Source organism: Phallusia mammillata, chromosome 6 (genome assembly GCF_965637545.1).
Source record: "Phallusia mammillata chromosome 6, kaPhaMamm4.hap1.1, whole genome shotgun sequence".
In the NCBI taxonomy this organism is placed as follows: Eukaryota; Metazoa; Chordata; class Ascidiacea; order Phlebobranchia; family Ascidiidae; genus Phallusia; species Phallusia mammillata.
The window spans coordinates 20,195,691-20,221,472 of NC_137257.1; the positions used below are offsets into that span (position 1 = coordinate 20,195,691).

The window sequence follows — 25,782 nt, forward strand, 5'->3', positions numbered from 1 at the left end:
TCGACAATAACTGCATAAAGAACACACGAGTAGTTTCTTTCTAAAACAATTTGTATTTTAAAATAAACTGAATATGTGGTAGGCAACAAATCTGAATACATGTTGGAAAACTGGTTACATAATTTATCAAACTAAAACAATAGTACGGGGTTTTTAACTAGTAAAGCATCAAAACTAAGGATTTATGTAAATGAAATCGTTAAATACTGTCTTTTTCGTATAAATGCACACTAAACAGATAAATAGCTATGTAAGGAATAAGTTTCGGGTAAGTTTAAATGCTCCGAATGCTTTTAATGCACATGCCCTTGATAGCAAGGCCGACGTCTTGTTCAACTGGCGAACGATGGTTAAATCTGCAAACCTCAACGCCGTCCCAAACACAAGAGAAGTAAGATGCAGTCACGTAAATGTTGTACTGAAAAAGTTGAACACAGAATGGCATTAGAAATACTTTTTTGGAAAATAAGGTGCCTGATGGTATTAAGGCCTTAAGCTTAGATTTTTTGATGTATGAGAAAAGGGTTTCCGGTTTCATATGACTTTCGAACTAATACGTACTTTCAACAGTTCACTAACATCCGTATACCATGTTTGGTGTTATAAGAACTGCCTCACGACAGACCCATATTTAGCCAATTTCCGATAGATGATACAAACAGCTGAATTATATATTTATTAGCTGAATAGGGGTAGGGTTAGGATGTAAGTTTACAAAAACTTCACATCAGAAACAAGTAGGCCTGCATGTGAGCATGTTCAGAGACATATGGGTAAAAGTGCTCTTTCCGCCACCTATCGAAAATTAGCTAAATTTGGGTCTGCCGTGAAATATAACGTTTTATGATTTCCTTCTGAAATGTGCCTGGCAACAACACTATATATTCATGTAACGTCAGTATTGTTTCATAAAAATAAGATCTACTACCAAAAACCATAACTTTACCTCATACTCCTGGTTGAGTTGCCATGAAAACGGCACAACCATGCTTCTTTCTTCGTTTTGCCAGGCTCCGTTAACCCTATTGTTGCGCACAATTACTTTTTGGTCAAATCTTGGATTGAAGTGGAATGCAATATTGTTGTCGTCGTCGTTTGCCTTGAAGTTAAAAATGGACCTTACAAACATAAAATAGAATGTGAGAAATGTTTCGAAAATAAATTGACTTTTGCTGATTTTAACAGCAAAATTATCTATCGGGTCAAGTTGTTGTAGCAGAATTGCTAGCGGGTTCGAAATTCGAGCCGACTGAACCCTGGCCGAACCCAGGCCGAACCCAGGCCAAACCTAGGCCGAACCCGGATCGAATCCGAATCGTTTTTAGACTCCCGTTTAGACCCCGACATGACACTTTCAAGCTGTTGGGCATTAGGTTAATTCCAGCAACTAGCTACTTTTCTACCTAAGGCATATTTATAAAAAAAATCACATAATGTCTCGATAATGTCAGGAAATTTGGACATATTTTTAAAAATTTCTTGTGCGGGTTTTGGACTTGCCCTTTCGGTATCAAAGCCAATTCCTAAGCTCACTTAGAACTGTTTAACATACATAATTGTTGGCAAAATTGAAGCTTTATTTATAAGGAACCATTGCATGCATACCGACTGTCATGGCAAGTCAGTACGAGTATCTTTTCTTTAAGCAACATTTAAGAGCAACAGAATTTTTTTAGCTGTATAACAAGGTACCAACCTTACGCTCACTGGGTTTGCTATCACCTTAAAGGTCTTGCCCAAAGCTACTATGCCCTTAATGTCCATTTGTGTTTCCTGCAACAAAACATAACATGTATGTAGACAGTTCCTGCAACATATAACAAACAGTCAAGAAAATTTGTTGATTGTCACATTAAGAGCTAGTCACACCATGGAAAGGATCTTGCAGATTGTAAGCAAACACCCAAGCAATATTTTCATTAACCCAGAAATAACTTACCACTGGTGCAGAACTGGCTTCATTGTCTTCAAAGTCAACTTTTGTTACCTCAAGACCACGAATTTCAAGCCCTTTGTAAGTACTGGCATCAACTCTATGCGCAAATGTACAGCCTTCAAGTTTTAGGCCATTCCAATAACAGCTGATTTCATTGGTACCAACTTCAAGTTTGTACTGCAACAGGACATCGTTAAACACAGAGTATATCAAAAAAATGAGTAAGTTTGGTGGTAGACCTACAATTAAAGAAACATGAGATACAAGATTTGTAGTACACCTATATTTTAGACTTTGAAAAGTGCGGACAACGACTATGTAGAAAATCAAGGTAAAAAGTAAAGATTTGCTGCACTTAACCAATGATCCAAAGTTTAAATGCATGATAAGAAAAGTAGACTATTCTTACTTTATGCTTTCATTTACTTGAATTATGATGGGCTTCCAAACTATTTAACAAAACTTGGGTTTTGATAACATTACGAGCCAGTCCAGAATACGTTCCATCCAAACTGCGATCGTTTTGTGCTAACGTTTGAAAGTTGACACCGCGGTTTTACACAGGGAGTCGAACCGAAACTGAACCCGGGCGCGCAAACCGGTTTAAGCGGGTTATTTTATTAAACACGAACCGAACCTGAATTTGTTGTTTGGCGTTTTTCCGAAAGGAACTGAACCAGCAAAAAGTGCAGTCTGTATTATACTTTTGTGATTCATTTTACAACAATGCGCTGAAGAATATGCGCGAGATACAGCTATAGGACGTGTCAAAAATGACCTTAATGAAGGTGGCCTGCAGTGCACGGGCAAAATTATTTGCCAACGCTTTGCAGATGATGGGTAAAATTAATATAAAACGAAAGGGAATTTGATCCGGTTCAAGATACCGGTTTGGACCGGGTAATTTGCCAGAACCGAAGCAACACCGGAACACGCAAAATCACATTTTTAAAAACCTGAACCGAATCCCTCAAAACAAAACAAAATGAATAGAACCGAACCAATATGACAAGCGGTTCGTTTCCCTGGTTTTAAGGTAGGACAACTTACTTCAGCATCATCATTTTGCGACCACAGGAAGTCGCCCTTCCTTGCTTGTTGTTCTGTCTGCCATTTTCCGTTTACGCGACTGTTTAACACAATCTTTGTTTGGTCAAAACGGGGACTGAAACACAATCCCATATTTAGTGGATCATTGTTTACCAGTAAATTGATGACCACCCTGTAACAAACACGATCAGTGTCATTGGTATTTCAATTTCGAGGAAAATGAATAAACTGTACAAGTATAATTTGTTATACCTTGTGCCAGTGGGCTTTCCAACAACGATGATCGTTTTGCCAAGAGTCTTGAGATCCTTGACTGTATACTCAGTGGTCTGTTTTATGAAAAAACGGTTTAAATGATAAAAGTGAAACAAATATGTGTAAAAAATGACCGAAAATACATAGTATCTGAAAAATAATCTTACCGACATTTTGTTGTAATGAAACGGAATGGTTTCACAAAGAAAACTTTCTAAAATGAGTCTAAAAAACGTAAGGTAATGATTTAAACAAATCTTATACATTTGCACATAATCAATTAGGATAAACATAAATTCATAACTGCTATCAGCCGTGCAATCAAATGTTTACGACTAAAACAGTAGAAGATTTCACAAACAAACACACAAAGTATGTTTTTACGACTATTCTTCAAAACGTGACAATTAAGTAAAATAAACGCTCTCAGTGTTCCGACATCTTTCTTTCTGTTAGCAGCAATTGTCATTGACTGCTGAAATGCATTTAATAACCAGTGAATATATATTGTAAACGCTGTGTTGTTATTTCGCGCCGCAAACCAATAAAGGAAATGAACAAGCAATAACGGGTTGCTAAAAATAAAATTTTCGGTGAAAAAAACGTCGGGAGCATGAAATTGAACGGAAGTTATTTAATAACGCTATCAATTATTAAACACGACACCCCAAAACATTGATATAATGTCAGCATTCTTTACAAGGCATATGTTGGAAATATGTTTTTGCGTTTGCAGCTATCATTTTTGTATGGGGCAGTGTTCGATTAATACATATAGTGACAAAGTTGGGGTAAAGAATGTAAGCTTAGTTTCAAATGAACATATTAGGCTAAATCCTGTTTTCTGTTTCATAAAAGACAATTTGTATGCTATAGTTATGCACCTGTTTTTATGTGCGCAGAAATGTGCAGGTCAAAATGTGCGCATGTTTTTCGAAAATATCACCTATTTATTCAAACTGTTCAATTTAAGTAAAGTTTTAGCGGGAATAGCACAACTCATTTTAAACCGTATTTCTTTAAAATCGCGTACTATTGGGGCTACTTGGTTGGGGGGTAAAGTATTATTATTAAACATTCAATAAAACTATTTGACCTGTAGAGTTAAGTCAGGGCCGAATTATACAACCCTGGTCGGTGTGGTATGAAATCTCATTTACAAGCCAAAAAGATTACCTAAAATTAATAATGTCGTGAGTTAAAACATTTTTGTACATTTTTATGATTTTGGTACGGTTATTAATTAATATCTTTTAATGACTTGATAATCATCACAACATTGGCAACATTTTTATTTTCTATGTGTCGTTTTTTTTTTTTTTTTTAATTCTGTGAACAGTTAATTTTCCTGTTTTTGTGTTTCTCGTTTTAACGGTTTTTACTGCGAAATTCGTTTCCTATACCCCTGCACTATTGCAAGCTCACATCCATGTGGTTTCAAAAAAGAAAAAAAAACATTATTGTGTTCTGGTGACTCCACCACTGTTCAGGAAGGGCGTGTCATTCATTATCTCGCCAAAATTTTTATCGCAAAAAAGGAGATAGTTTGGTGGAGACAAAACAACAACGAAAACATAATTCATAACCAGTAAAATAAAACGTTATAGCACACAATCCTCGGTAGATTAAAACTTTTTGAAAACTCTTTTCGCATTTGATTTTGCGCCATGACCAGAGTTTAAAACTGGCCCGAAACTACAAACCTGAAACGTGGCCCGAACCCGAATCGTTTTGAAAAGCCCGTTTAAGCCCGAAAGTTTGATTGACAAGCGTATTTATACATGGGACCTTCACGAAAGATCAAAACAACAAACACAATAATATACAATTGGTCCCGAACAAGGCGTTTAAAGGCTGTTTGACATTAGGTCAGGCCCAGCAACTGGCTGCTTAACTAGTTAATATACTGACACAGAGTGAAAAGTCAGGCCCAAAACAAGACCGTTTTTTATAAAATCCAAGCCCGAACCCGAACCCAAACCCGAACCCGGCCCAACTTACAACTCTGGTTATGCCCCCTTCCTAGAAAAATTACGAATTCAAAAATAGAAATGTTTTATAGGCACCAAGAAAAACTGATGGCACTTTTGTGGCTTTAACACGAGCGTGCAGTACTGCCTTGCAGAGTAGAAAAAGAATTTCGCAATGAAAACTAAAAATGCGGAAAACACAAAAACACAAAAATGAAATATTTACAGAATTAATTAAAACGACACAAAGAGCTGGGATAAGATAAAAAAATGACAATGTTGTGATTTGGCTATTGCCATGTCATGAAATTATATTATTTAGTAAGGATCTTAAAACTACCGTCATTCGGCTACTAGTTTGGAAAATATGCTTACACCATAACTCACGTCAGCCGCACATTTAGCAAATTTTCGATAGGTAGCGCAAAAAACACAAATCCCTATTGAAAACGGTATATCTCAAAATCTGTTTACGGTAAAGGCTATTAGGGTTGGGGTTAGGTATTATCATTAAAAATTCAATGAAACTAACCCAAAAATTAAGTTCTTAATGAAAAATTTTCAAAAACTTACTTCCCAACCCTACCCCTGAAATATATATTTCAGCTCCTGCGCCACCTAACGAAGATGAGCTGACTGTGCGGCTGACGTAAGTAATGGTAAGAAGATCTACCTACTAGTTATCGGTGATTTTCTTGCTTGTAAATGCACTTTATACCGCCATACGGACCAGAGTTGTAATTGGGCCTCAGTCATATTTGTGTTGTAATTTCGCCAGCTAGTTTATTTCTTTAAAAAATTGTCAGCTCAGCGAGTCAGTTACGCCCACATGCATAACGATATATAAGCTATTGCTGCCAGGCATAGTATCAAGTTTAAAGAGCTCTTCTGGCAAATGTGATTTTTATTCCGACGTTTCGACGTCCTATACAGGTCGTTCAGTGTTATTTACCCTGATGAAGACGACCTGTATAGGACGTCGAAACGTCGGAATAAAAATCACATTTGCCAGAAGAGCTCTTTAAACTTGATGCATAACGATGTTTGACATCAGTAAAATCAGAGGGACATAAAATATGATGCTGTTGTATTAAATCAATACAACAGTGGGAACATATACTGTTGTTGTCCATTGATTTGAAAGTTATGCAATGTTAACCTCCAGCAGCTTTGTTAATTTAAAACGACGCAACCTTAACTTATCGATAACATTGCTTCTTTACAGTACTGTACTGTGTCTGTGCTATTTTACAAGCCAGGAATCAAATACATCGGTTATTTCCAGCAAACTATTACACAAACGCGTTATAACAACAATACCTGTTACGTGTGATGTTTTTGTAGATATCTTAAGTAGATATGATGTGCTTTTGTTGCCGCTTGCTTGATATTTTGCTTTTCGGTTCCAACAAAATGTTTCTTGCCGTAGTTTATGTGAATATCCACACAAAGGCGCTAGAGTCGCTACGATTCAACCCACACATATTTAACCCTGATCGAAATTTATACAACGCTGAGTTTTTAAAACAAGAAAAAGATGGTGAAATGTTTTTGGCGACTTTGGCACAAATAACAGTTAATTTTTGACTTTGAGGCATGGTAAAACGGGTGGGGTACACTTTTAGGCCGACATTTATTTACATACGTATATTGCATATTGAATTTTACTAACCAAATGACAAGGACACCACCACAGTGTCGAACTTAAATAATACCCAATAACCACGCTATCTATTCATTTTTGAATGTTCTATTTATTCATATTAAATCTTTTTAAATGTTGATTTTTATTGACCAAGGGGGCAATCACAGTGTAGTTTACTAGAAATAACCGATGTATTTGATTGCGGGCTTGCAAAATAACACAAACAGGTAGCACAGACACAGCAGTACGGTAAAGAAGCAATTTTATGAACAAGTTTAAGTTGCGTTGTTTTAAAATTAACAAAGCCGCTAATTGCATAACTTTCACATCAATGGACAACAACAATATAGATTCCCACTGTTGCATTGATTTAATACAACAGTGTAGCGGGCCTCTCTCACTATGATTATCGCGTTCTTGTATACTACAGCGAACCGTACAGATTGTCTTCTTTCTGTGACTCTCGTCTCATGCGGCGTATTCGCACATTGTTTTATTTTATTAAGATATTCCTCGAATAACACCCCGCTACATTGGTGACCCCGACGTGATGTGTTGGTCAGAACGTAAGGTTTCATCTGGTGGCCTGGTGCCTCCGCCAGAGCTAGGACGGGTTCGGGTGGAACCAGATCGGTTGGGTTTCAATTAGCGATCAGCGGCTATTGGCCTGAAAAGCTTATGCTGCGATATCGTTAGGAAATCAGACGCCTACGGAACTCGCACTATACAACGTTCGGCGCAATGCGTCTTCTTTCAGCCTGCATAAAAAAATCGGGATAGGAAGTCTCTATCAGCTTCACCATGGGCAATGCCTAACTTAAAGTCCCTTTGCTTTCATCATTGGCAACCTTTTCTTTGTCTGGGATTGCAGGTCGGAAATTTCTTGTTGATACTGGCCGAGATAAGCGTCATACCTTCCATGGGATTAGAGCGCCGCACCAATCCTTCAGGAAAAACTCTCGTTGCTGCGAATGGCAACCATAACCGGACGTACGGTCCATGTCTGGTAACCATGTATTTACGTTCCGGTAAATCTTAATAGCAATTTGTCTTTGCCGAGGTTACTCGACCGTTGCTCGGCGCCAATTTTCTGAGGGCACATTCCCATTTACTTGACCTCAAGAAACCGACGCCTCATCAATGCTGAAACCTTCTCCATCAGCGCCAAACGTTAATTCTGTGTCCGCGGGCACGTCTGTCTATGCTTGACTATTGGCCGAGTTTCCAGGAATAACGATCCCCACTTTTCACAGTCGCTTCCTAACCATGGAGAGCATTTCATTCCCACTAACGGCCCACCCGTGCACTCTCGCGCTCGTCGTCTCCTTCCCGAAAAACTCAGCCTCGCTAAAAACGAATTTCACAACATGCTGCAACTCGGCATTATTCGACGTTATTCCAGTCCATGGGCCTCGCCACTGCACATGGTTCCACAGTCGTCCGGTGGGTGGATCAAGATTCGGAAATAGATTGTGATCTATAGATTCGTTCCGAGTTGACACTAACACTGACTAATGAACCAAGGAAAGAACGTCGCTAACCTTATGGATTCACTGCTTGTTGCCACTCTGCTTTATTGGCGCCGATGACACCGAATCCATGTTGACTGACCACCAAAATATATTTCGCCTAAAACGTGTTCAGGTATTGTTGGAGACAATAAATTTGAAGTATGAAGCATTTGTGGTATGTGAAGAGATAGAATGACACACAGACTAGACTCGGATTAAGTGCTTAGGACAGAGAATCATTTAGTCCATGTCACAAAATTAAGGTACTACTGAATTTAATTTCCAACTTACAGCGGTTAGCACATCGTGGTACCTGCCCAACGAAACACCGTTTGAACTTACACAGTTACTAATCCGCAGTTTAAGCAACACTAAACATTATCGGTTAAGATTAACATAAATTCATAACTGGGATCAGCCCTGAAGCGTCTATGCAGACCAGAGATCACGGCAATGGGCCTGGCGTACTGTGATCTAAACATTATCGGGGTTTTATTATTGCAAGTTTACCCGTTCTTTTATCAGCGAGGTCAACAGATTTAAACAAAATAATTTTTCACATTTAAACATTATTTCGGCTATGATACTTTACGCTGCTTTTTACGTCTAACACTAGGTATTAATTTATCGCCGCTCTTCTCTGTATTAATTTAACAAGAACAAAAGCAAGGAATTTAAATATAGGACTTGTTCAGGTTAGTTTATATGATTTCTTGTAAAATGGATAGCAGACTACCCAATCGGTTGTTTTTAATTGGCACAACTATGTTAAACGTATACAAATAGCTTTGAAAAAATTGTCTAGGGAAACAAGACGCCGAAAAGATGCTGCCAAACGTTCAGCGAAGTGACACGTGATGCAAAAACTGATACACAGTTATAAACTTTATTTTGCTGTGCGTTCGAAATCACATGAAGGAATAACAAACTGGGAAGATAGAAAAAACAAACGAAAAATATTGCTTGCTTTGCAAAAACGTACAACCAAAAGTGCTTCACAATGGCCTTAAAAATCTCGAAATATAAAATTACACTAGGTGTGGTTTGAAAACAGTGCATCACGAGTTTATCAAACAGAAGGCGAGTCGAGTTGTTAATCAGATTTGGGGCTTGCTATCACAAACACGAAATCTGATTAAACCTCGCGTTCTGCCTTCGGGCAGCCCCGAGAACTACGCGCCATCGCAGCAAACGAGTTAAATGGCGCGCGCAGTGACATAACTTCAGTATGTGGGAAAAGATCGATGTACAATACATTATAAGATTGATAAAAGATAAAGTAGTTGAGATCAGTTTAAACTATTTAAACATAATAGAAAAAAAACAAGCTCAGGGAAGAAAAAAGGTGGTGCCATAAGAGAAATGATTTGTATATGCAATGTCTTTGTATGGGCTCATGTATTACAAGCGCAGAGAAATTACAAACCGCTTCAGACCTAGCTTATGTAGAAAATCAACATTTTGTCAAGAGTACGTGGTACATATGGATGCCCGACGCTAACGCATATACCAACTGTTTTAAAATCAATTACATTGTATGTTCTTTAGAAGTCGCCATATTAGCATTGGTAAAATGAATTGCTTGTTAGGTGTTTTGACATTGGCAAGTTTCATCTTGCTGACAAAAGCACAGTTACAAGGTAAGTATTGTTAGTAATCAGGATTGTAAACAGGAGGGTTGTAACAAATGTATTCAATTCAGCACCAGGAGTAGGCGTGGCGGTTTACTGCCCCGTAAACGCATGTGCAGATAACAGCAGATGTGTGACATATGGGGGAACAAATTATTGCGCCTGCAACGCTGGTTACTTCAGGCACCAGACGGATGGGTGCGTAGGCAAGTATTGGTGAATTAGATGTGTCGTACACAAAACCTTACTTTGAAAGTCATGCAAGTTAACTTTAGTGGACAATATGATGTCACATTCTGGCGGTGGGATCGCAGTAAATCCGCAAATTCAGTGCTTTACATCTCATATTATAATATAAAAAATCTATAATTTATAAGATTTAAAAGGAATATATCTCAAGTACAACATCGTAAGACCAACAGCACCGATAGATAAACGAGATTTAAAATGTTTCTCTTTCTTTGGTATTTGTTCCATTTAAAATGCAATAACGTTAAACAGTATGCTTTTCGTTTTAGCCCGAAGCCTGCTTACAGATGCAACTCCGGCTCAGTGCGCTACACAGCAGCCGTGTCCTGCAAACTCTGCGTGTGCAGTTTACAAACTACCAGCCTGTATTTGCAATCCCGGATATTTTGTGTCCTTTTCGTTACGGCGATGTATTGGTAAGTACAAAGAAACACAAGAGACGCATTACAATAAAACATACCCGCGCAGAACTTTGTTTTTCCATAAGAAAAGAAACACGAATGTATGGTGGTAACATGATAACTTAAAATTACGGGGTGTTATGATTTCGCAGAACGGAAGCGCATTGGTTAACATGTTGCACATTACCCGTCAGTTTTGCACAATTTAATATCATAGAAGCAAAGCACATAATTATAATTGAGAAAGGTTCGTTTAAGTCAGTGGTTCTTAACCTTTTTATAACGGCCGAACCCCAGCGATATTCTTCAGCCTTTGGTCGAACCCCAAAGTTACATCCTAGGTATTTAACCCATTTTGTTTGGTGGGTCATAGTTAGTTTTTGTTCAAACGTAGTGGCAACAGTTACTGTTTGTAATTTTGTTCAATTCTGACATAATAATACAAGCAACTTGTTTCATGATTGCTTTAATTCCGGCAATTTTTAGTTTTTACCAAAACAAAGCATTGTATTTTTAGCATCTGTACACAAACATGAAAAAGATGAAGTAATAAGTTTTTGCTGCCAACAAATTTTCGTTGTTTTTCTGCTTACGAACCACGCGAACAATGCTCTTTGTTACGTCAAAAAAGGAAATAAAACCTTAGTGCAGGGGTGCACAAACATTTTGCTAGGACGGCAGCATCGCAGATTCTTATTTCACCAACAGCCGCCATTTACCTGCTTATTTTTGTTTTAAAATACTTGGTTTATATCATGTATTTACTATCTAATAGCGCCCAAACCCCCAGATTAATTTCTAGCTCGGTGCACAGAATCAGCTACACAGCGTGGAGATCAGGCTTAAGTGTTTATGATGTCATAGTCTATGTTGTGATGCTTTCGGTACCTGTTTTGTTCGCATTGTTTGCACACAATAGGCGTACAAAAAGATTGACACAAACGGTTATTAGGCTGGTAATACTCTTTTCAGTACCACAAAAACTGTTTAGTGCAGCAGTTTCAAACACCCCTGCCTAAGTTTAACCTTCCAGTGTTTTGATATTGAGCAAATGCAAATTGCCGTTTTTAGCATCTATACACGCTAAGTTTGACAAAAACGAGTATTATTGTACTTCAAAAAGACCTTCGTCGAACCCCTGATTAGGCGTTGCCGAACCCCGGTTAAGAACCACTGGTTTAAGTGCAGGGACGCGGGTGTGTGCGGCATGTCCTGCGAAAAAGCATAACCTGGCCAGCGGCAATGTTAAGTGCACGAAGGCGACGTAGGTTACATGAAGGGGACATCGTTTCTGCAAACCTTATAAATTGCGCCCTAGGACGAGGCTCCGTCAAACTTTTGTTTATATTAAAAACAACTTTTTTGACAAGTTAATGGCGCTTTCTGGCGACATAAACGCTGAAACGTTAAAGAACTTTTGACAATGTATATAATATAACACGATTTACAAACAGTGAACGGATAGAAAAACATTACAATTCTGTGAGAACTTTTGCTTTCAAACATTTGTGTAACCCTGACGAGGCCGACAACATTATCGATCGATAGGTGATCGCCACAAGATAAGTGGTTTTGGTGCGGAAGCGGCTTATATAAATCTCAAAACGGAGGCGGCTTATAAGTTTATAAGTTTTAAAAGTCAAATAATATTTTACAAGGTTCAAAATTTGTAAATTCAACATTCAACACAATGAACTGTTTTATTTGAAGTTTTTTAGGACATTTTCTAACTCTCAGGTTTGGGTGAAAACATCTTTAAACCTGAGCAACCATCCCGAAATCTTCGAAAGTCTTTGCTGAAAATGCTTTTGAACAACCTTCTCCAAATTTTGTTAAGTCAAAACCAATTTCACTTTTGCAGCCATGCCAACGTTCATACCATCAATACCTGTGGAAACCACAGTTTGTCAGCGTCCAACTGGAGACAATCTGATTACGTTGCCTGTTGGCAAAGCGGTCTGGGCAGTGGGAGAATCCATCGCATTTGGATGTCCCGGAGATTACTCATTGGATGGGCAGATTCTTTCAGAATGCGCATCAAATGGACAATTTTCCTCCGCTATTCCAATTTGTCGACGTGAGTCATGAATAAAAATTTACTTTTTTAGCTAATTCATTCGAGTAATATTCCGCAACCAGCACAAACGAATTCTAGCTTTTTCAACAATAGGAACAGTCACGCTTATAACAAACACAAAAAACTTTGCCAATAAACAATGACAAAGTGATAAGGCTTGCTCAATTGAAACAGTTCACAACTTGCATTACATAGATCTATACTTTATTGTTGACCAAAAAACTTCAAAAATTTACTGAATAAAATAATTAAAAGAAACAAACTTGAAAGAACTTAAAAGGTGTATATCTATCTTCATTTATCAAAGATCCCAGTAAAAAGCATAGAGAGGGTTTGGGTGGTACACACTCATCACAGAACGAAAAACCCACAAGCACTATATTAAATTGCGTATTATACCAAATTGAATAATTTGCTAAGAAAACAACAGCAATTTCTGTTTGTTTGTTTTTTTGTCAAAACTGTGGAGCAGCAAAACGCAAAGAAATTGAAATTCAAGCACACGAATTGGTGAGCAAAATGTTGGGTTGTATAAACAGCTAAAAAATTTAAACTGCGTTCATTCAGTTTAACCCCGGGGCATTCGTGAGTAAAATTCGAAGATCGGCAAACAGCCAAAAGCAGCAGCATGCCGAATATGGTAACCATAAAACAACGAATTAAACAAACGTGACCTAGAATTTTTTGCCTTGTCACGCACACTGAATAGTCCTTACTGTTTTATCTCTACAACTGTAGATGGAACAAAAGGCAATGAACAGTGAAACTCGAAAAGAGAGTCCACAAAATGTTGTTTGTTGTTTATAAACGCGTATCACAACATTAAAATGTTGGTTGTTGTGAGGAAGTGTAATTTTCTAACCGTTTTTCAACTCCGCAGAAGTGCTGTGCACCAGTGCCTTTAGCTGGAGGGATTGCCGCTCCGCACACTGAATAGTCCAACTTATGTTATGTAACTTCGTTTGCCACTTTTCAAACACGGTGCCATTTAGAATTTAAACTATTCATAAACCTAATTTAAGAAAACCGCAAAAAAAATTATAATGGGGTCTCACATTTGGTAACAATTTACTGGAATAGTTCGTGCCAATTACATTGCATGTATAAAATAAAAGGAGGGTTTCTCGGCGATCTTGACAAAAAACGCACAGGTGTGAGAGTACTTAATGAACATAAATTATCAATATTATTTATTTGTTTGAAAAACTCTCAATTTTATTTTGATCATACCAGCACACAAAATACTTTATATATGGCCACAGTTTGGTATATCCGTCCAACTCCCAAATCTTTTTCACGTTCAAACAGGAGGACATACAAACCGATCATTCTAGAACTACAACGCTTTGTGACGTTTCCTCTGGGTCGCCCCGCCCAATTGTCCCAACATCATGGCGAAAAGTTCGCAACGTTTTTGACATTTAACATGGTTTTTCGCACCTATCCATACGGTCAACGCGCAAACTTGTCGCTTCATAGTTTGTTTGGCATGGCTTAAAACGCCAGGTTGACCTTTTGTCCAGAAGGCAAAAGTCCACCACGTCCGTGCGCCTTAGCAAGCTACCCGCCCTGCCATGCACGCTTTCAACTCCTTAACGTCGACATTGTTGGACCGCACCCGTTACCCTGCACCTTTGCAGGGTAACAGATACCTTGTTACACTGGTCGAATATCACTCGTTGGCCAGAAGCAATTCCTATGACTGATGTTACCGCCATAACGTGCACACGGGCATTTGCATTCCATTGGGTATCCCGTTTCGGGGTTCCAATTGACACATTATCAGATCGCGGCCCCCAGTTTACCTTCGATCTATGGACGGTTTTCACCCAGCTTCTTAGAATTTAACTGCACCGTACAACCTCGTTCAATTCTCAAGCTAGTGGCCTAGGGGAGCGCTTTCATCGCCACAAGAAAAGTGCGCTCATGGCACGTCTAGCGGGCCCCATTTGGGTCGACGAGCTACCATGGGTTATGCTTGGAATGTCCACAGCTCCTAAGGAAGAGCTGCAGGTTTCATCGAGCATGTTTACAGCTCTGCCATCACCGTTCCAGGCGTTTTTTTGCCCAGAACGTCACGAGCCTTCAAACGGTTCTCCCATCGTTAAAGGCTACGGTGCGTCAACTTGTGTCGACTCCAATGTCACATCAGGTCCTGTCCGCGCAACAGTTCCCGCAGCATTGGCCTCAACTACGTACGTTTTTTTACGGGGCTCGAACTCAGGACACTCCCGGGGACGAATCCCGATCAAGGTTTTTTTACGTCTGTATATGAATCAGGCGCGCAAGACCATTCAGCCAAGTTCCTGCCCAACTCCGTGTGTTTCTTTTTTTGTGCGAAAAGAAGGTCACCCACTCCCGCTTACGCCACCTTACGATGGCCCTTTCCGCGTCATTGATCGAGGCAGCAAGGGTTTTTCGCTTGCCATCGGCGAAGGCAATCAGCTCATTTTCATCGACCGTCTTAAGCCAGCCGGTACAAGTGGCCCAACACCCACGACGTGGCCGATAGGGTGTTAAATATTTGCCGTTTCAATACAGCGTTATGCATGTGGTCGCAACTGATTTGCTGAGCTGACAATCGATATATTTTAAAGAAATCAACTAGCTGGCGAAATGGCAACACAAATGTGACTGAGGCCCAATTACAACTCTGGTCCGTATGGTATGAAGTCTCTTTCGAAGCAAAAAGATCACCAAAAACTACTCTTAATAGTTTTGGTGATCATAGTTTTGGTGATCTAATTTAAAGTCCGTTTATTCGGGTGTATATATTTTGTTTAAATCATTACCTTAATTTTTGTTTCAGATTCAAACAGTTTAAATTCTCAAACCCTTCCGTTTCAAAACAACGAAATGTCTTCACCGGTAAGATCATGTTTCAGTTGTTATGTATTTTTTGTCATTTTGTCAACATATTTGTTTCAGTTTTGTCGTTTAAACCGTTTTTGCATTAAACAGACTACAACTGAATACACAGTCAAGGATCTCAAGACTCTTGGTAAAACGATTACCGTTGTTGGAAAACCCACCGGCCCAAGGTATAACAAATTATACTTGTACAGTCTATTCATTTTCCTTGAAATTGAAATACCAATGACACTGATCGCGTTTGTTACAGGGTGGTCATCAACTTACTGGTAAACAATGATCCACTAAATATCGGATATCATTTTAGTCCCCGTTATGACCAACAAGTAATTGTGTTGAACAATCGCGTAAATGGAAGATGGCGGAGAGAACAACGAGCAAGGAAGGGCGACTTCATGTGGTCGCAAAATGATGATGCTGAAGTAAGTTGTCCTACTTTAAAACCAGAGAGTCAAACCGCTTGACAGATGGGTTCGGTTCATTTTTTTGTTTAAAATTGTGATTTTTCGTGTTTTGTTCCGCTTCTGATAATTACCCGGTCCAAACCGGTTCGCTGTTTTTGAACCGATTCAAATCCCCTTTCAATAAATATTGATTTTACTCATCATCTGCAAAGCGTTTTCAAATAAGTTTGCCCGTGCACTGCAGGACACTTTCAAATATGTCATTTTTGACATGTCCTATTGCTGCATCTCGCTCATGTTCTTCAGTGCGCTGTTTTAAAATGAACCTCAAAAATATAATACAGGCTGCAATTTTTACTGGTTCGGTTCCGTTCGGTCCAACGGCAAACAAAACATAGGATTTAACTCCGGTTCGGGTTTTTAGAAAATTGTAATTTGCGGGCTCAGGTTCAGTTCCTGTTCGACTCCTTGTGCAAAACTGAAGTGCAAACTTTTGAAATTTAGCAAAAACGAGCGCAGTTTTGGACTGGCTGGGAACGTTATGAAAACCCAAGTTTTGTTAAATACGTTGGAAACTCATCATAATTAAAGTAAATACAAGCATGAAGTATGCACAGTCTATTTTTTGCAATGCAAATAACTTTTGGATCGTTGGGTAATCTTTGCTGTTTCTATTTTCTACATAGCATATGATTCGTTGTTCGTATGTTCCAAAGACTGCAAAAAAAAAGACGATTGTAAAAACTTTAGTGTGTTCAATAGGTGTACTAGTAATCTTGTCTGTCATGTTTCTTTAATTATAGCTTTACCAGCAAAATCTTTTTGACATACTATGTTTAAACGATGTCCTGTTGCAGTACAAACTTGAAGTTGGGACCAATGACGTCAGCTGTTATTGGAATGGGCTAAAACTTGAAGGCTGCACATTTGCACATAGAGTTGATGCCAGTACTTACAAAGGGCTTGAAATTCGTGGTCTTGATGTAAAAAGAGTTGACTTCGAAGACAATGGAGCCAGTTCTGCACCAGTGGTGAGTTGTTTCTTAGTTCTTCTTAGTGTTTTCTTACTGAGGTTTTGTCATTCCTTCAACAAACAAGCGTTAAAAAATGAAACCTCCTTTAAAAGTGCCTTGTAATCGTTAATGTTAATTTGTAAGTGGAGTTTGTAATTGAAACCGTGTACATCGTTTAAGCTAACAATTCTTAGGTGTTTGTTTACAATCTACCGAATTCTTAGCATGGTGTGACTAGCTCTAAACGGGTCAATCAACAAGTTTTTATGACTGGTTTTATGAATGCATGTTTTATTGCAGGAAACAGAAATGGGCATTAAGGGCGTAGCAGCTTTGGGCAAGACCTTTAAGGTGATAGCAATCCCTGTGAACGCAAGGTTGGTGCTTTGTTACATGCCAGTCGGTTTACATGCAATGGTTCGTTATAAATAAAGCCTAAATAATGGGAAAACGATGTAATGTATGTCAAACAGAGTTGTAAGTGGACTTCGAAATTGGCTTCGATAGCAAAAAAACTAATACCCGCATCCGAAATTTGGTAAAATGTTATTTAACAAGTAAGTACAAGACATAAATGAAGCCGAGTGAAACAGGCCGTTAATTGAAATTTTAGTCTGATCCCGACTACAAAACAAGTTATAAATCAGGGCCAGGATTTTCAGGCCGGGTTCGGGCTTTGTTTTTTCAACAAACAGGCTTGATTCGAGCCTGACTCCACATTCTGTGTCAGTAAGTTTTTTAACATAAATTAAGTAGCAAAGTAGCTGCTTCTTAACCTAATGCCCAACAACCTTAAAACGTCTTGTTTAGGACATTGCCGATTTTTGGCAATTGTATAGGTCTTCTTTATAATAGGCCCGTAAATCAAACGTTGGGATCTAAATGCGGTGTTTCTAAAAACGATCCGGGTTTGGTCTGGGCTCGGCCTGGGTTCGATCTGGGTTCGTCCTGGGTTCGTCCTGGGTTCGATCTGGGTTCGACCTAGGTTGGGCCTAAGCTAGGCCTGGGTTTGGCATGGGTTTGGCCTGGGTTCGGTCCGGGTTCGGTCCGTTTTTGGCTCCAATATTGGACCGCTTACAACTCTGACACAATCGCCTGGCCCGACATATAACGCTGTTCTTAAAGTCAGCTAACCAAGTCATACATTTCCGAAAGTCTTGTTTAGGACATTGCCGATTTTTGGCAATTGTATAGGTCTTCTTTATTATAGGCCTTTCAATCAAACGTTAGGACCTAAATGCGGTGTCTAAAAATGATTCGGGTTCGGCCTTGGTTCGGTCCGGGTTCGTCTGGGTTCGTCCTGGATTCGTCCTGGGTTCTATCCGGGTTCGATCCGGGTTCGGCCTGGGTTTAATCCTGGTCCTATCCGGTTGAGGTTCGGTCAGGGTTCAGTCGGCTCGAAAACTCTGCCACAATAGTCTGGTCCGACATATAACACTGTTCTTTAAGTCAGCAATTTCTTTACGAAGCTTTTCTCACATTCTATTTTATGTTTGTAAGGTCCATTTTTAACTTCAAGGCAAACGACGACGACAACAATATTGCATTCCAGTTCAATCCAAGATTTGACCAAAAAGTGATTGTGCGCAACAATAGGGTTAACGGAGTCTGGCAAAACGAAGAAAAAAGCATGGTTGTGCCGTTTTCATGGCAGCGCAACCAAGAGTATGAGGTGAAGTTACGGTTTTCAGTAGTAGATATTATTTTTATGAAATTATACTGATGTTAAATGAATACAGTGTTGTTGCCAGGCACATTTCATATTAAATCATAAAAAACTATAGCTCACTTCAGACCCACGTTTAGTTAATGTTCGATACGTGGCGGAAAGAGCTATTTTACCTATTTTAAACGATATATCTCTAAAAATACTCACGGTTAGAGCTATTAGGATCGGGGTAAGATATTAGCTTTCAAAATTCAATAAAACTAGCAATAGAACTTGTTCCTAATGTGAAGTGTTTGAAAACTTACACCCTACCCCTATTCAGCTGCTAAATATATAATTCAGCTCTTTATGCCACCGATCGAAAAGTAGCTAAATATGGGTTTGTCGTGATGTAGTTCTTGTAACACCAAACATGGTAAACACGAAAAGAGACTGGCGCAAAAACAGTGATAAAAAAGCGACCGATAGCTGTCCGGCGGTAGAACATCAATTTTTGTATTCGTTGTATTGGCGCGCGAGTGGGCAGGAACTTGACCGAACGGTCTGGCGCGCCTGACCCATATACAGACATAAAAAACCTGATCGGGATTCGTCCCCGGGAGAGTCCTGGGTTCGAACCCCGTGAAAAAAAAAACATATAAGTTATATTGGCGCGCGAGTGAATTTACCATGACTCTATAAACCATTTTTTTCTATGATTCGTTTAATACTGATATTAGTGAAATGTTTGAGTACGTATCAGTTCGAAAATCATAGGAAACCAGAAACATTTTTCTCACAAAGAAAAAAATATAAGTAGTGAGCCATAATAGCTCAGGTTCCTTAAATTCTACAAGAAGTATTTCTAATTTTGTGTTAAACTTTTCCAGTACAACATTTACGTGACTGAAGCTTACTTCTCTTGTGTTTGGAACGGCGTTGAGGTTTGCAGATTTAACCATCGTTCACCAGTTGAACAAGCCATCGGCCTTACTATCAGGGGAATGTACATTAAAGGCATTCGCACCATTTAAGTTTGTCTCTTTCGAGTGGACAGTTGGCCGTCAAACCGCCTACATGCAAGTAAGTACAGATTTCTATTGGTCCTAGCTAGAAATGATAATGTTCTCTGCGCAAACGATTATGACGATAACATCTGCCACATTTTAGGTCACCAAGCACGCCGTAGTACAAAATATGCGCTAAAATGTAGATTAAAGGGCACTAAAGACTACCAAAAAATAGCGTTTTGTTTTCTGAAAAAGTCTCACAAGCGTATAGCAAATTTTTGAAAATCTAATTTCGTATGCCATCAATTCACTTCAAAACGTATTTAGCGTTTCCATGTTTCAAAATATTTAAATATACCAGCAAAATTGTTTTGTATATTTGCAGGCTCAAAACACAAAACAAACAAGAATAAAAGATGTATCGACTTGCTGTCATCAGTAATAAGTAGCAAAACTACATTAGACAGTGCTTGTTCCATGTTAACCAATTAACGCAAGTATTTATCCTGTGTTTCTATAAATACATAACAATAAAGCAACAAAGTTGAGTTTTTTTCCACCGACAGTTTGCGATGCAGGAATACTTTCAACAACAAGTGCAGAGTGTTTACACACTGGGCAACCTCTTAGGCGACGCGTGCCAATTTACTTGTTATTTCAATGTGTTAATGACTTCGCGTACCAGCGTTTTTCTAAATTGTAGTGGTTTTTGACAGCAGACATCAAAAATATAAAGAAAACAGAGTGTTTTGTGCATGTAAGGCTGAATTTTAAAACAATGACATAATAAAAACTGAAAACAAGCAGTGTAACAGGTCAAACTGTTACTTTAATATAAACATGCAAATCGGTTGGTGTGCCAGGGTTTGCCGACCCCTGCTTTAGAATAATATATCTGAAGCGTTTTTTTTTTGTTATTCTTGTTGAGCTAAAACAACCAACCCCGAAAAAACAAACAACGCTGTTCCAATTTGTGCAAAACAAGAGTTATAGGATAACAAGAAACAATTTATGCTAAGGGATTGGGCATATTAACAATGTGAAGTTCTTACAAAAGGCAATTAAAACACTTAATTAGAAGGAGCGAAAATTTACAGCAAAAACATATTAGAATTTATTTCAAAAAAATTACAAAATGACATGTTTACTTGGTTTTTGTCGACAAACACGTAGCAATGCAAAGTCGAGCTTCGACTGCGGAGAACCTGCGGAGTGACCAAAAAATTTTTGTCAGAAAAGTGATTGTGAGTGGGGCTTGCTATCACAAACACGAAATCTATTTTAACCTCGCGTTCTGCCTTCGGGCAGGCTTGGCCGCCCCGAGAACTACGCGCCATCGCAGCAAACGAGTTAAATGGCGCAGATTGCGCGCAGTGACATAACTTCAGTATGTGGGAAAAGACTGCGTTCATTCAGTTTAACCCCGGGGCATTCGTGAGTGAAAATCGAAGATCGGCAAAAAGCCAAAAGCAGCGGCATGCCGAGTATGGTAACCATAAAACAACGAATTAAACAAACGTGACCTAGAATTTTTTGCCTTGTCACGCACACTGAATAGTCCTTACAGTTTTATCTTTACAACTGTAGATGGAACAAAAGGCAATGAACAGTGAAATTTGAAAAGAGTGTCCACAAAATGTTGTTTGTTGTTTATAAACGCGTATCACAACATTAAAATGTTGGTTGTTGTGAGGAAGTGTAATTTTCTAACCGTTTTTTAACTCCGCAGAAGTGCTGTGCATCAGTGCCTCTAGCTGGAGGGATTGCCGCTCCGCACACTGAATAGTCCAACTTATGTTATGTAACTTCGTTTGCCACTTTTTAAACACGGTGCCATTTAGAATTTAAACTATTCATAAACCTAATTTAAGAAAACCGCAAAAAAATTGTAATGGGGTCTCACATTTGGTAGCAATTTACTGGAAGTTAGAAGGTAACATTTTCCCATAGTTCGTGCCAATTACATTGCATGTATAAAATGAAACGAGGGTTTCTCGGAGATCTTGACAAAAAACGCACAGGTGTGAGAGTACTTAATGAACATAAATTATCATTATTATTTATTTGTTTAAAAAACTCTCAATTTTATTTTGATCATACCAGCACACAAAATACTTTATATATGGCCACAGTTTGGTATATCCGTCCAACTCCCAAATCTTTTTCACGTTCAAACAGGAGGACATACAAACCGGTCATTCGAGAACTACAATGTTTTGTGACGTTTCCTCTGGGTCGCCCCGCCCAATTGTCCCAACATCATGGCGAAAAGTTCGCAAAGTTTTTGACATTTAACATGGTTTTTCGCACCTATCCATACGGTCAACGCGCAAACTTGTCGCTTCATAGTTTGTTTGGCATGGCTTAAAACGCCAGGTTGACCTTTGGGCAAAACATTGTGTCCAGAAGGCAAAAGTCCAACGCCACGTCCGTGCGCCTTAAGCAAGCTACCCGCCCTGCCATGCACGCTTTCAACATCTTAACGTCGACATTGTTGGACCGCACTCGTTACCCTGCACCTTTGCAGGGTAACAGATACCTTGTTACACTGGTCGAATATCACTCGTTGGCCAGAAGCAATTCCTATGACTGATGTTACCACCATAACGTGTACACGGGCATTTGCATTCCATTGGGTATCCCGTTTCGGGGTTCCATTTGACATATTATCAGATCGCGGCCCCCAGTTTACCTTCGATCTATGGACGGTTTTCACCCAGCTTCTTAGAATTTAACTGCACCGCACAACCTCGTTCAATTCTCAATCTAGTGGCCTAGGGGAGCGCTTTCATCGCCACAAGAAAAGTGCGCTCATGGCACGTCTAGCGGGCCACATTTGGGTCGACGAGCTACCATGGGTTATGCTTGGAATGTGCACAGCTCCTAAGGAAGAGCTGCAGGTTTCATCGAGCATGTTTACAGCTCTGCCATCACCGTTCCAGGCGTTTTTTTTGCCCAGAACGTCACGAGCCTTCAAACGGTTCTCACATCGTTAAAGGCTACGGTGCGTCAACTTGCGTCGACTCCAATGTCACATCAGGTCCTGTCCGCGTAACGGTTCCCGCAGCATTGGCCTCAACTACGTACGTTTTTTTACGGGGCTCGAACCCAGGACACTCCCGGGGACGAATCCCGATCAAGGTTTTTTTATGTCTGTATATTTTACGTCTGAAAGTTCCTGCCCAACTCCGTACGTTTCTTTTTTTTTTTTTTTTTTTCTTCACGGGGTTCGAACCCAGGACTCTCCCGGGGACGAATCCAGATCAGTTTTTTTTATGTCTGTATATGGGTCAGGCGCGCCGGACCATTCGGTTTTGTGCGAAAAGAAGGTCACCGACTCCCGCTTACGCCACCTTACGATGGCCCTTTCCGCGTCATTGATCGAGGCAGCAAGGGTTTTTCACTTGCCATCGGCGAAGGCAATCAGCTCATTTTCATCGACCGTTTTAAGCCAGCCGGTACAAGTGGCCCAACACCCACGACGTGGTCGATAGGGTGTTAAATATTTGCCGTTTCAATACAGCGTTATGCATGTGGCCGCAACTGATTTGCTTAGCTGACAATCGATATATTTTAAAGAAATAAACTAGCTGGCGAAATGGCAACACAAATGTGACTGAGGCCCAATTACAACTCTGGTCCGTATGGTATGAAGTCTCTTTCGAAGCAAAAAGATCACCAAAAACTACTCTTAATAGTTTTGGTGATCATAGTTTTGGTGATCTAATTTAAAGTCCGTTTATTCGGGTGTATATATTTTGTTTAAATCACTACCTTAATTTTTGTTTCAGATTCAAACAGTTTAAATTCTCAAACCCTTCCGTTTCAAAACAACGAAATGTCTTCACCGGTAAGATCATGTTTCAGTTGTTATGTATTTTTTGTCATTTTGTCAACATATTTGTTTCAGTTTTGTCGTTTAAACCGTTTTTGCATTAAACAGACTACAACTGAATACACAGTCAAGGATCTCAAGACTCTTGGTAAAACGATTACCGTTGTTGGAAAACCCACCGGCCCAAGGTATAACAAATTATACTTGTACAGTCTATTCATTTTCCTTGAAATTGAAATACCAATGACACTGATCGCGTTTGTTACAGGGTGGTCATCAACTTACTGGTAAACAATGATCCACTAAATATCGGATATCATTTCAGTCCCCGTTATGACCAACAAGTAATTGTGTTGAACAGTCGCGTAAATGGAAGATGGCGGAGAGAACAACGAGCAAGGAAGGGCGACTTCATGTGGTCGCAAAATGATGATGCTGAAGTAAGTTGTCCTACTTTAAAACCAGAGAGTCAAACCGCTTGACAGATGGGTTCGGTTCATTTTTTTTTTTGAAGGGTTCGGTTCAAGTTTTTAAAAATTGTGATTTTTCGTGTTTGTTCCGCTTCTGATAATTACCCGGTCCAAACCGGTTCGCTGTTTTTGAACCGATTCAAATCCCCTTTCAATAAATATTGATTTTACTCATCATCTGCAAAGCGTTTTCAAATAAGTTTACCCGTGCACTGCAGGACACTTTCAAATATGTCATTTTTGACATGTCCTATTGCTGCATCTCGCTCATGTTCTTCAGTGCGCTGTTTAAAAATGAACCTCAAAGCATATAATACAGGCTGCAATTTTTACTGGTTCGGTTCCGTTCGGTCCAACGGCAAACAAAACATAGGATTTAACTCCGGTTCGGGTTTTTAGAAAATCGTAATTTGCGGGCTCAGGTTCAGTTCCTGTTCGACTCCTTGTGCAAAACTGAAGTGCAAACTTTTGAAATTTAGCAAAAAACGAGCGCAGTTTTGGACTGGCTGGGAACGTTATGAAAACCCAAGTTTTGTTAAATACGTTGGAAACTCATCATAATTAAAGTAAATACAAGCATGAAGTATGCACAGTCTATTTTTTGCAATGCAAATAACTTTTGGATCGTTGGGTAATCTTTGCTGTTTCTTTTTTCTACATAGCATATGATTCGTTGTTCGTATGTTCCAAAGACTGTAAAAAAAGACGATTGTAAAAACTTTAGTGTGTTCAATAGGTGTACTAGTAATCTTGTATGTCATGTTTCTTTAATTATAGCTTTACCAGCAAAATCTTTTTGACATACTATGCTTAAACGATGTCATGTTGCAGTACAAACTTGAAGTTGGTACCAATAACGTCAGCTGTTATTGGAATGTAAAAAGAGTTGACTTCGAAGACAATGGAGCCAGTTCTGCACCAGTGGTGAGTTGTTTCTTAGTTCTTCTTAGTGTTTTCTTACTGAGGTTTTGTCATTCCTTCAACAAACAAGGGTTAAAAAATGAAACCTCTTTTAAAAGTGCCTTGTAATCGTTAATGCTAATTTGTAAGTGGAGTTTGTAATTGAAACCGTGTACATCGTTTAAGCTAACAATTCTTAGGTGTTTGTTTACAATCTACCGAATTCTTAGCATGGTGTGACTAGCTCTAAACGGGTCAATCAACAAGTTTTTATGACTGGTTTATATGCATGTTTTATTGCAGGAAACAGAAATGGGCATTAAGGGCGTAGCAGCTTTGGGCAAGAGCTTTAAGGTGATAGCAATCCCTGTGAACGCAAGGTTGGTGCTTTGTTACATGCCAGTCGGTTTACATGCAATGGTTCGTTATAAATAAAGCCTAAATAATGGGAAAACGATGTAATGTATGTTAAACAGAGTTGTAATAGGACTTCGAAATTGGCTTCGATACCAAAAAAGCTAATACCCGCATCCGAAATTTGGTAAAATGTTATTTAACAAGTAAGTACAAGACATAAATGAAGCCGAGTGAAACAGGCCGTTAATTGAAATTTTAGTCTGATCCCGACTACAAAACAAGTTATAAATCAGGGCCAGGATTTTCAGGCCGGGTTCGGGCTTTGTTTTTTCAACAAACAGGCTTGATTCGAGCCTGACTCCACATTCTGTGTCAGTAAGTTTTTTAACATAAATTAAGTAGCAAAGTAGCTGCTTCTTAACCTAATGCCCAACAACCTTAAAACGTTTTGTTTAAGACATTGCCGATTTTTGGCACGTGTATAGGTTTTTTGGCACTTCTTTATTATAGGCCCGTAAATCAAACGTTGGGATCTAAATGCGGTGTTTC

At 39.1% G+C, this 25,782-nt stretch overlaps 2 protein-coding genes and 1 long non-coding RNA gene across 3 annotated transcripts; 2 read left to right on the top strand and 1 right to left on the bottom strand.

Annotated features, from left to right (window-relative positions):
* Window positions 1-81: 81 nt before the first annotated feature.
* LOC145234629 (32 kDa beta-galactoside-binding lectin lec-3-like) lies at window positions 82-3,461 on the bottom strand. The gene is made up of 7 exons (XM_080099341.1): window positions 3,409-3,461; window positions 3,239-3,315; window positions 2,987-3,158; window positions 1,940-2,113; window positions 1,697-1,773; window positions 947-1,118; window positions 82-418 (listed from the first exon to the last, which is right to left on the bottom strand). Exons 1-7 carry the CDS (start codon window positions 3,412-3,414, stop codon window positions 275-277), a joined length of 822 nt encoding a protein of 273 aa, XP_079955467.1. The 5' UTR covers window positions 3,415-3,461; the 3' UTR covers window positions 82-274.
* Window positions 3,462-10,519: 7,058 nt separating this feature from the next.
* On the top strand, window positions 10,520-20,208 carry LOC145234628 (32 kDa beta-galactoside-binding lectin lec-3-like). Its single transcript, XM_080099340.1, has 10 exons — window positions 10,520-10,663; window positions 12,510-12,725; window positions 15,535-15,593; window positions 15,687-15,766; window positions 15,847-16,018; window positions 16,858-17,031; window positions 17,314-17,390; window positions 18,514-18,685; window positions 19,552-19,744; window positions 20,057-20,208. Exons 2-9 carry the CDS (start codon window positions 12,512-12,514, stop codon window positions 19,693-19,695), a joined length of 1,092 nt encoding a protein of 363 aa, XP_079955466.1. The 5' UTR covers window positions 10,520-10,663; window positions 12,510-12,511; the 3' UTR covers window positions 19,696-19,744; window positions 20,057-20,208.
* Window positions 20,209-23,459: 3,251 nt separating this feature from the next.
* Window positions 23,460-23,837, top strand: LOC145234631 (uncharacterized). The gene is made up of 3 exons (XR_013861308.1): window positions 23,460-23,521; window positions 23,615-23,694; window positions 23,775-23,837. It is a non-coding gene; the product is annotated as an uncharacterized LOC145234631 (long non-coding RNA).
* The last annotated feature ends 1,945 nt before the right edge of the window (window positions 23,838-25,782 follow it).